At 37.4% G+C, this 11,162-nt stretch overlaps 1 protein-coding gene across 1 annotated transcript; it reads left to right on the top strand.

Annotated features, from left to right (window-relative positions):
- The first annotated feature begins 1,116 nt into the window (after window positions 1-1,116).
- LOC107814398 (transketolase, chloroplastic-like) lies at window positions 1,117-2,047 on the top strand. Its single transcript, XM_016639810.2, has one exon. It carries the CDS (start codon window positions 1,328-1,330, stop codon window positions 1,832-1,834), a length of 507 nt encoding a protein of 168 aa, XP_016495296.1. The 5' UTR covers window positions 1,117-1,327; the 3' UTR covers window positions 1,835-2,047.
- The last annotated feature ends 9,115 nt before the right edge of the window (window positions 2,048-11,162 follow it).

Genomic DNA, 11,162 nt, shown 5'->3' with positions numbered 1-11,162 from the left:
GATTGATGCCTTAAAAGAAGTTAACCTTGGCACTGATGAAGAACCAAGGCCCACTTACCTAAGTGCTTTACTAGCAATCGATGAAGAAAGCACTAATATCGAGTTACTCAAGGAGTTCAAGAATGTCTTTGCTTGGAGTTACAAAGAGATGCTTGGCTTGGACCCTAAAGTAGCAGTTCATCACCTTGCAGTCAAGAATGGCGTCCGTCCTGTTAAGCAAGCCCAAAGGCGCTTTAGGCCGGACTTGGTTTCCTTGATCAAAAGTGAAGTTAACAAACTCATTGAAGCTGGATTTATTTGTGAAGTTAAATACCCAACATGGGTTTCAAGTATTGTTACCGTGAGAAAAAAGAATGGCCAAATTCGAGTGTGTGTTGACTTTAGGGATCTCAATAATGCATGCACTAAGGATGAATTCCCACTTCCTATTCCAAAGCTTATGATTGACACTACCACTGGGTATAAGGCAATGTCTTTCATGGACAGTTCATCGGGCTGTAACCAAATTCACATGGCACCAAAAGATGAAGAACTTATGACATTCCGTACCCCAAAGAATATTTATTTCTATAGGGTAATGCCTTTTGGCTTGAACAACGCTGGTGCTACTTACCAAAGGGCTATGCTGAATATTTTTGATGACCTTCTCTACAAGAATGTTGAATGCTATGTTGACAACTTAGTGGTAAAATCAAGAAAGATGAGCGGCCACTTGGTGGGTTAATGCAATGCACTGACTTTTTCTCCTTTTTGGTTGCAGATAAGGATGCAACTGGTGAATCCAAGTTCAGAGAGCATAAGGAATGGGTGTGATTCGCAATTAGGATTGGAATATACCTATTTGCAACCAGTAGTGTGACCGATCTGTGTTCAAAACAACCAATGACGCTAGCGTGGCCAAGCTGGAGAAATCAGCTTATTTTGACAAGTGCTTTTTTCAAAAGTGCTTTTGAAAAAATATTTTTGGAGAGAAGCAGTTTGTGTTTGGCTAATCACTCTGAAAAGCACTTTTGAGAAATAATTTGTGTTTGACCAAACTTTTCAGAAAGTGCTTTTAAGTATCAAATTACGAATAAGGACACGAATAAGTATCAAATTTGTGTTTGACCGCATAGCCCTGGCTTGATTCCGTATTGTGCTACTTTCTTTGTGTTCACTGACTACATGAGAGGAGCCATGCGAATTTCAGCCTTGTCTGAAGCTGGAGTTATTTATGTTATGACCCACGATTCAATTGGTCTAGGAGAAGATGGTCCAACCCATCAACCTATTGAGCACTTGGCAAGTTTCCGTGCAATGCCCAACATTCTGATGTTCCGTCCAGCAGATGGGAATGAGACAGCCGGTGCTTACAAGGTGGCTGTCCTCAGAAGCAAGACACCATCAATCCTTGCCCTCTCGACAAAAGTTGCCTCAACTTGCTGGAACTTCTATTGAAGGAACAGCAAAGGGTGGCTACATTGTATCAGACAATTCTTCAGGCAACAAACCTGATGTCATTTTGATCGGTACTGGCTCAGAGTTAGAAATTGCTGTCAAGGCTGCCGATGAACTCAGGAAAGAAGGAAAGGCAGTGAGAGTTGTTTCCTTTGTTTGTTGGGAGCTTTTCAATGAGCAGCCAGCTGACTACAAGGAAAGTGTCCTTCCAGAATCTGTTACAGCTAGAGTTAGCATTGAAGCTGCATCAACATTTGGGAGGCAGAAAATTGTTGGAGATAAAGGAAAAGCCATTGGAATTGATGGATTCGGTGCTAGTGCTCCTGCCGGAACGATATACAAAGAATTTGGTATTAAAGCAGAGGTTGTTGTAGCTGCAGCTAAAGAAGTTTCTTAGGCATTATTAGTTACCATTCTTGGTTGCTGGTGGTCTACTGAATTGATTTCATTTAGGTTATGAGATGTGATAAAATGGTGGAAACGATATCAAATGGACTCTCGCCACAGTTCACAGCCGCCTGAGATTTAAAATAAGGGTGAAACATCTTTTTCTTCATTTGAGCCACCTGAACGAATCCAAGATTAGGACAGAAATTAGGCACATCGATGCTCCTGAACTTGTACACTTACAACATACATATGTTGAGTTCGTAATTTTATTTGGATTCATTGGTTATGTGGTTGACATGTGGTAGTTGAATTTTCTGGGCTGTCCTCATTGTCTCCTCTCCCACTTCTCTTGAGTGATGAGTGATTACTTAAGTGAAAGTTATGGGTGGTCCTTCAAGCTATTTTTGTCAGATCCTTATTTTGTTGGATTGTTGTAGGCCAGTACTACGTACTAGGCGGTTGGAGATGGCCCGGCCCCTTCAATTAGAATAATGATTTTAGGAGTCCGAAACCAAAGTGTGATTCTTTTGGACTCAAGCGACACAAATATGTTAAAAAGAAAACTGGGCACCATTTTAGGGGGAAGTGTACGGTTAGCCACTAATTAGAGATGTCTTTACTCTTTAGCCACTGTTTAAAATGTATTTACTTTTTAGCCAGTGCTTAATAATATTTTTAACCGCCCGGACGAAAATACCCCTGTGCTAATATTAAGGACATGGTATCCTTAACTTCATGTATGCTCTGTAAATATTAAGGACAAAATGTCATGTATTTGCACTTTCCATTATTAAACTTTAGGACATCATGTCCTTAACTTCATATGTGCAGTGTAAATATTAAAAACATGATGCCCTTAACGTCATCTGTGCAGTGTAAATGTTAAGGACATAATGTCCTTAACTTGTATTTGCACCTTCTCTTGTTAAACTTTAGGACATCATGTTCTTAACTTCATATATGCAGTGTAAATATTAAGGACATGGCGTCCTTAACTTTATGTGTGCAGTGTAAATGTTAAGGACATAATGTCCTTAACTTGTATTTGCACCTTCTGTTGTTAAACTTTAGGACCTCATGTCCTTAACTTCATATGTGTAGTATAAATGTTAAGGACACGGTATCCTTAACTTTATGTGTGCAGTGTAAATATTAAGGACATCGTGTCCTTAACTTTATGAGTGTTGTGTAAATATTAATGATATTTTGTCCTTAACTTCATATGGTTAGTGTAAATATTAAGGACATGGTGTCCTTAACTTCATGTGTGCAGTGTAAATGTTAAGGACACCATGTCCTTAATATTTACACAACACTCATGAAAAAAGGGTAAAAATATCTTTTCGTAATAATTTTAATAGAGTAGTGGTTGTTTTTGCTCAGCATTAAAAATACTGGATAAAAAATAAATATTATGCTAAAAAGTAGCTATCCCACGCCATTTCCACACCATTTTATATATAACACGGTTATTCACCGCGCTATACCTTAATGGCAGTTTTATCCGTTAAGGTATAGCGCGGTGAACAACCGCTCTATATTTGAACTTAAATTATTTTGTGATTAAATTAATTTGTTATTTTTTATCCGGATTAGATTATTTATGTGCTAAAAGATTAGTAAAATTGATAAATTATTATTTTATGAATAATTAATGTTATTTAGATTTTATTATTGTACATATATTAATATGTGACTTTATTATTGTTTAGTGCCCTTTAGTGTTATGTTGTGCCCGTAATTATAATGTAGTACCCGTAATTGTAATGTAGTGCCTGTAATTGTAATGTAGTGCCCTTTAGCGTAGTAAAATGTAGTGTCTTTTAGCGTAGTATCTTTGTAGTTATTAAAATTAATCATTTAATTATCTGTTAACCTCGAAAATATTTGAAAAAAAGATGACAGTTCAAACACAAACTCTCTCGAATGTTAGTCAACAAATGTAAGAAAATAACATAAAAAAATAATAATATTTGTCAAACTAAGTATTTTTATATGAATACTTATTAATTATATCATGTATAGTTATAAAATAATAAACTAACATATAAAATAAGAAACAAACATAGAAAGTAATAAACTAACATATAAAATAATAAACAAATATATAAAATAATAAACTAACATATAAAATAAGAAACAAACATATTAAATAATAACACTAGCATATGGAATAATAAAATAATAAACTAGCATAGGGAATAATTAACTAGCATATACAATAATAAACTAATATATAAAATAATAAACTAATATATAGAATAATTAACTAACATATAAAATAATAAACTAACATATAAAATAATAAACTAATATATAAAATACTTTCCATAGATATGAGTGTTGTCTATGGATATTACCGGCCGACAAAGCACAAAACCATCAATGGCTGGTTTAAATGCCTAGAATATGTATTCTGGTATTCCCGGTCTCTGCTCAAGCTTCCATTCAACAACAGTCCCGGGGTTAAAGTGTTGCAATGCAGCCATGTACCTGGGTAGTACGGAAAATGACTTATCCCAGTTACTTTAAACAATTTCAAACGCACGTTTACGCCCGAGAAATGCCTTTCTTTTGGTAATGGTACATCCATATACCTGGTGGACATATTTTATACACTCTTTGATCTTGTACCTTATGGACGCTTCAATGTGTGGAATCAAGACAAGAGAAATCAAGTCAACATTCAAGTTAAAATGATTCCCACTGAATGTGTCTATTTTACAATTGTGGGTACCAATGTATTTCCCCAAAATCCACATATTTCTTTTCAATTTTCTCGCATGCAGCATCCAACTACAACCTTGAAACTATCTATGACAAATAACCTTGTATACTTCCGGAGAGAACTCATGAACCACGATCTCATGATACTCTTTTATGTTGTACATTCGCATCGCCCTGCTTAGGCGCACTTTATCAGCAAAAAGCATGCCCTTTGACAATACCGTTGCTCTAGATTCTTCCCACATTGCTGTCCGAATTTCATCAAGATCCCTTGTGAGGGCATCGACATCTGGCATACTTGGCAACTGATCAAGGTAGGGAACATCCCTTGAATGAAACGACACATGAGACTCGTACACTCTTGGTCTAACGGGAGGTGGAGCATGCTCCCTCGTCAAATCAGGTTCATTATTCTCGTCCTCATCACTGTCACCCTCATCAGGGAAGGGTGTGTCATCTCTAGACTCGTTAGCATTGTTGTCATAATCACTATCATCTTCCTGACTCTGCGCATCTTCCAGATCCCGATTAAATATGTCGTCTTCGGACAATTGAGTAAGGACATGACCTTCACGTTGCTCATTTTCACTGCACAACCAATAAAATAATAAGTTTCTCAATTTCATCCAAACTTTACATATAAACTTTATCACTTCACTTACAAAGCATAATGTGTTAATATCTCATGATGCATATTATCCTGTGGGTGATGACTCCCGGATGGACCACCATGATCCAACACACTAAAACTAGGCATATTCCAACTGTCCGTTGGTTCATAACTTGTAAAATTCATATCTGGTTGGTACCCCCTGTGGAATATATGAGTGTTAATACAAATTCAATACATAAAAATAAATATCGTAATACAAAGGAAAATTAAAGTTTACCACTCGGCTTATGGATTATGTAAACTTGGGGAGAAATTATGTCCTCGCTCCCCATTCGCCCGTGGAGATAAGTTTAGATCAGGCCAAACTCTTTCACTCAGAACCTGTTCGGCTAAAACAGCTCCAAAATAACCACCCGATGATTGAGGGATATCCCTACTTTGCAGAACCTCATTATTGCGAATGTCTTCAGCCTTGATGTACATTTCCAATATTTTTATCACAAGCAGTTCCCGGTGTTCATCCGGAGTCCTCAAAAAATCTGTTAGAGTTTCATCGTCTTCGATGTTAAACTCAGCATAATAAGCAACCCCTTGCGGAGTAACAGAATACGGATATCTTCCGGTTACTTTAATATTCACCGAACGTTTTCTCACACTCATTTTTTTTACATAACAACGATACCAATCTATCGTACTCCATTGTAAGTGGCAACTTAACATGACACTGAGGAGAACAACTATAGTGTACTGAGTTATTCTTCGCCACAACCTCACCCCCAATATAATGAAACCCTAATTTTTTGCTCTTCGGGCATTATGACAAAATGCAAAATAACTTAACGAACAAATATTTTGGAAGACTTGAAGGTACATTCTGAATGAATTTTTACCAAATTCTGAAACTCCTTAAATAAGAAAAAAACCAGTCTGGGGGGTATAATTATTTGATGTATAGCGCATGCATAATAAGCGTTATACCCATATGAATTATTGGTGGGTCAGTTAAGTGCAGATAAATTATTAGTGGGGTCATATTTTATATATAGCGCGGTTATTCACCGCGCTATACCTTAACGGACAAAATTGTTATTAAAGTATAGCGCGGTGAATAACTGCGCTATATATAAAATGGTGCCCATTTTTGTTTTAAAACCTATTTGCGTCGCTTGAGTCCAAAATAACCACACTTTGGTTCCGGACTCTGTTTTTAGCTTGTTGACCCAAGTGAAGGTTTGTTTTGAAGATTGACAAAGGAAGCTCAAACATGAACCAGGTCCATCCCTTGTGTGCATAGACACGGGCAGATTCGAGCATATGGGATGCTCGTGAAGGAGATAAGCTTAACTTGGTATAATTGATATCTCCTAATCGAAAATGTTGCATAATTGATAAGGAGAAGGACTCTTTAATCAAAGAGAACACTATCCAAAATAAAGGAGGAGTTAGAAGTTGAGATCAACTAGAACTCTTCCACCAAGCAAGAGTAGCATTAGAACTCTAGTTATTTTCTACTCTACTAACTCTATAAATCGCAGAATGCTCTCATTCTACAGGGATGCACAAAAGCAGAAGTTAAACGTGAATTGAGAGAAAAATAGCAAGGCAATTTGCAAGCAATTCGTGTGTGATTCAAGTGTGCAAACCTGAAGCTACATGAACTAGGTAGAAGAACCAGCTCTAAGTGTCTGTCTTTTATTCTAGTTCAATTATAGTAGGTGTTTTCATATTGTACCTTTTAGCTTTATCTAGAGGCAACTATAATAGGTACTCAGAGTATTCAAGTTAGAGTTAATTTTAAGTAGTCGCAACAGTTAGAGGATGTTTTCCATAACGGGATTAGAGTTAATCCTAGGTTTACAAAAATATTTTGTAAATGCAATTTTTGGCTCAGTGATTTAGTGGAAGAGTTTGGGAAAATCCTACTGGGAAGTAGGTCGCGGTCTTTTCACCTTTTGAGCCAGGTGTTTTCCATATAAAATACTTGTGTTCTTTACTTTTCGCATTTACTGTTTCAGCAATAGTAGGTTAAGGAACACATAGAAGAACCCGGTCTTTCTATAATCAGTTTAGGCGAAAAATTGGGTACCACACAAATCACACCCCCCCTCTTGTGTGGTATTGAAGTTAAAAACATCAATTGGTATCAGAGTTGGTTATCCTTGAAGAGGCTAACACCTTAGGAGAAGATCAAGATGAGTGCACCACCTGGAAACTGAGAAGGGCAATCCACTGCTAGGCCACCACTTTTCAACGGCCAGTATTACTCTTGGTGGAAAAATAGGATGAGAGATCACATCATAGGAGAAGACTATGAGCTATGGGACATTGTCACATATGGCCCACTGGCTACCACGAAGACAAATGCCGAAGGAGAAGAGGTGGCAAAGATAAGAGCTGACTGCACTGTTGACGACTTGAGGAAATGGGAGAAGAATGCTATAGCCAAGAAATTGCTTGTTTGTGGACTCAGTCCAGATGAGTACATTAGAATCCAAAGCTGTATCATTGCTAAAGAAATCTGGGACACTTTGCGAGTGGCCCATGAAGGAACACCTCAAGTAAAGAGGTCCAGAGGAACACTACTATATTCTCAATATGAGAATTTCACCATGAAGGAAGGGGAAACCATCCAAGAGATATATACAAGGTTTACCACACTGACAAATGAACTTAAGTCTCTTGGAAGGATTATTTCTGAAGAAGACAGAGTTGAGAAGATTTTGACAAGAGTTCTGCCATTTACTTGGGAGAGCAAAATCACTGCCATTCAGGAATCAAAAAATATTGCTACTCTTAAGCTGGATGAGCTAATTGGAAATCTCACTACTTATGAACTTAGAAGGCAAACAATGAAGATGGATGTACCCAAGAAGGAAAGGAGCCTGACACTCAGAATCACTGAAGGTTCTAATCTAGAAGATGATGAAATGGCTATGATCACAAAGGACTTCAAGAAGTACCTAAAGAGAGGAAAAGGTTCTTCAAGAAGTGGAAGCTACAGCAAATCAAAGGATCCAGAAAGGCAAACCAATGAGGGATGCTACAAGTGTGGTAAGACTGATCACCACATCAAGAACTGCCCTCAATGGGAAATTGAATGGAAGAAGGAAAGTGTTGAACGAAGAAACAGGAAGAAGGAAAAGGTTCGACCCAAGAAGAACAGAGGATCAACAAAGGCTATGGTTGCTGGTTGGGGAGAAAGCTCAAATGAAAGCTCAAATGATGAAGATGGAGATGAACAAGCACTTATGGCCATTGGAGAATCTGATGAGGAATTTGAGGTAAGTGTAGTTCATCTCAAGGACAAGATTAATTTTTTGTCTAAAGAAAGGCTATCTGAATTACTTCTAGATTTCATTGATGAATCTGAGGATGTAAACAATGAAAACGAACAGTTGTCTAAGGAATGTGTGATTTTGAAAGCAAAGTGTAAGAACCTGGAACTTAGGATTAGTGAGACTATAAGTGAAAATACTGCATTAAAGAACCAGGTTCATGCATTTGAATCAAATGTCCTAGAACTTAGATCTGAAAACCTAAAACAGAAATTAGGAACAAGTAAGAAGACAACTGATTGCACACAACTAACTCTAGAAGAAAATGTAGGTAAACTAAAAGATGAGTTGTATAAGAAGGATGAGCAGGTTAGAATTTTGAGAGAGGATCTAGGCAAAGTCAAGCATGAACTAGACAGAACTTGTAAATGGAACAGGTCTTCCGATGTACTTTCATGGCTATAGGAACATCATAATAGCAATAGAAGAGGACTTGGCTTTGGAAATATGCGACCTAAATGGGATCCCAAAAGCAAGTACCTTACACTTCCTGAGAACACGATTTGTACTCACTGTGGTAAAACAGGTCACTATAAAAGTGAATGCAATGCAAAAGAAAAGGCAAGCCAAAAGAAAAAAGAATTTGTTCAAGGGAAGAATAGGCTACCAAGTTGGGCTAAAAAGAATCTGATTCATCCTTTTACCTATAGAAAGGGACACAATCTAGTTTGGGTTCCTAAGACTAACCCCTGATTTCCTTTTGCAAGTCCAAGTGAAGAAGAGCCGCCAAATATGGTACATGGATAGTGGCTACTCGAAGCACATGACAGGAAGCAAGAACCAGTTCCTTTCACTTGAGGACCTCAAAGGAGGTAATGTCTCCTTTGGAAATGGGAAGAAAGGTGAGATCATTGGGGTTGGAAAGGTAGGTAAGACTGATTCTCACTCTATTTAGAATGTCTACTTGATATATGGCTTAATATACAGTCAAATTAGTGTATCACAATTGTGTGATAGAGGTAACTTGGTAGCATTCACCTCCACCAAATGTTTTGTGATTAATCTTACCACTGACAAGATTGTTTTTGTAGGAAAAAAGAGTGAACAATATATATATTGTAGATCTTTCCACACTTTCAAAAAATGAACTCACTTGCTTAAGTGTGTTGGACAATGATCCCCTCCTTTGGCACAAGAGACTTGGATATGCAAGTCTGAGTCAACTCAACAAATTAGTTTCCAAGGACCTGGTGATACGGTTGCCTAACATCAAGTTCAAGGAAGACAAAGTTTGTGAGGCTTGTGCAAGGGGAAGCAGGTAAGATCCTCTTTTAAATGCAAGAAAGTGGTAAGCACCACCAGGACGATGGAACTGGTCCATATGGATCTCTGTGGTTTAATGAGAACATTAAGCAGAGGTGGTAAAATATATGTGATGGTACTTGTTGATGATTACTCTAGGTTTACTTGGACATTATTTTTAATATCTAAAGATGAAGCATTTGACATGTTCACTTCTTTTGTTAAAAAAACTAAGAAACAACTAGGTAATCAACTTGCATCAATTAGGTTTGATCATGGCACTGAATATGAAAATGCTAAATTTGCTAAATTTTGTGATGAGCATGGCATATATCATAATGTTTCTGCTCCTAGGACTCCACAACAAAATGGAGTAGTTGAAATAAAGAATAGGACACTTGAAGATATGGCTAGGACTATGATTCTTTCTAGTAAACTTCCCCATAGCTTCTGGACAGAAGCTATAAATACGGCATGCTACATCATAAATAGGTGCATGACTAGACCTCTTGTAGAGAAGACTCCCTATGAGTTACTTAAAGGGAGAAAACCAAACATATCCCACTTTAGGGCATTTGGATGCAAGTGCTTTGTGCACAATAATGGTAAAGACTCCCTAGGTAAGTTTGATCCCAGAAGTGATGAGGGAGTATTCTTAGGATATTCTTCACATAGCAAAGCTTATAAGGTCTATAACAAAAGAACTATGTGTGTAGAAGAAAGTGGTCATGTGGTTTTTGATTAAATTAACATTCTTTCTGAGAGGCAGGAACATGATGATGAAGCAATTGGGCTGGTAAGAAACTCAAATAAAATGACAGCCCAGACTGAAGATGCACTAGAGGAAGGAACAAGTGATAGAACAGGTTCTTCCACTCAGGGCAACATGGCAGGGGGAATAGAACAAAGAGGAAATGATTCTCAAACCTCAAGGGAACCTGTCCATGAACATGTTCCACATCAACAAAGCATTGAAGGAACATCAAAGGGAAACCAGTTGGTTGTAAAATCTTACAAGTATCAAAGTTCTCATCCCATTGAGAACATAATCACTGATCCAACCTCTGGGATCAAAACCAGATCTTCATTAAAAAAAATTGTACTTTTGATGCTTTCTTATCTCTTATTGAACCTAAAAATATTGCCGAGGCTTTGCAGGATGCAGACTGGGTAAATGTAATGCAAGATAAACTCAACTAATTTAAAAGGAATCAAGTTTTGCATCTGGTACCAAGACCCAAGGACAAATCAGTAATTGGCACAAAATGGGTCTTCAGAAATAAACTTGATGAATATGGAACAGTTACAAGGAACAAGGCAAGATTGGTGGTTCAAGGATATAGCCAAGAGGAGGGCATAGACTATGATGAAACCTTTTCTCCAGTTGCAAGGTTGGAAGTAATAAGACTCCTCATAGC

The sequence above is a fragment of the Nicotiana tabacum genome, chromosome 23 (assembly GCF_000715075.1).
Source record: "Nicotiana tabacum cultivar K326 chromosome 23, ASM71507v2, whole genome shotgun sequence".
NCBI lineage: Eukaryota > Viridiplantae > Streptophyta > Magnoliopsida > Solanales > Solanaceae > Nicotiana > Nicotiana tabacum.
This window is presented reverse-complemented; position numbering and strand designations above follow the sequence as displayed.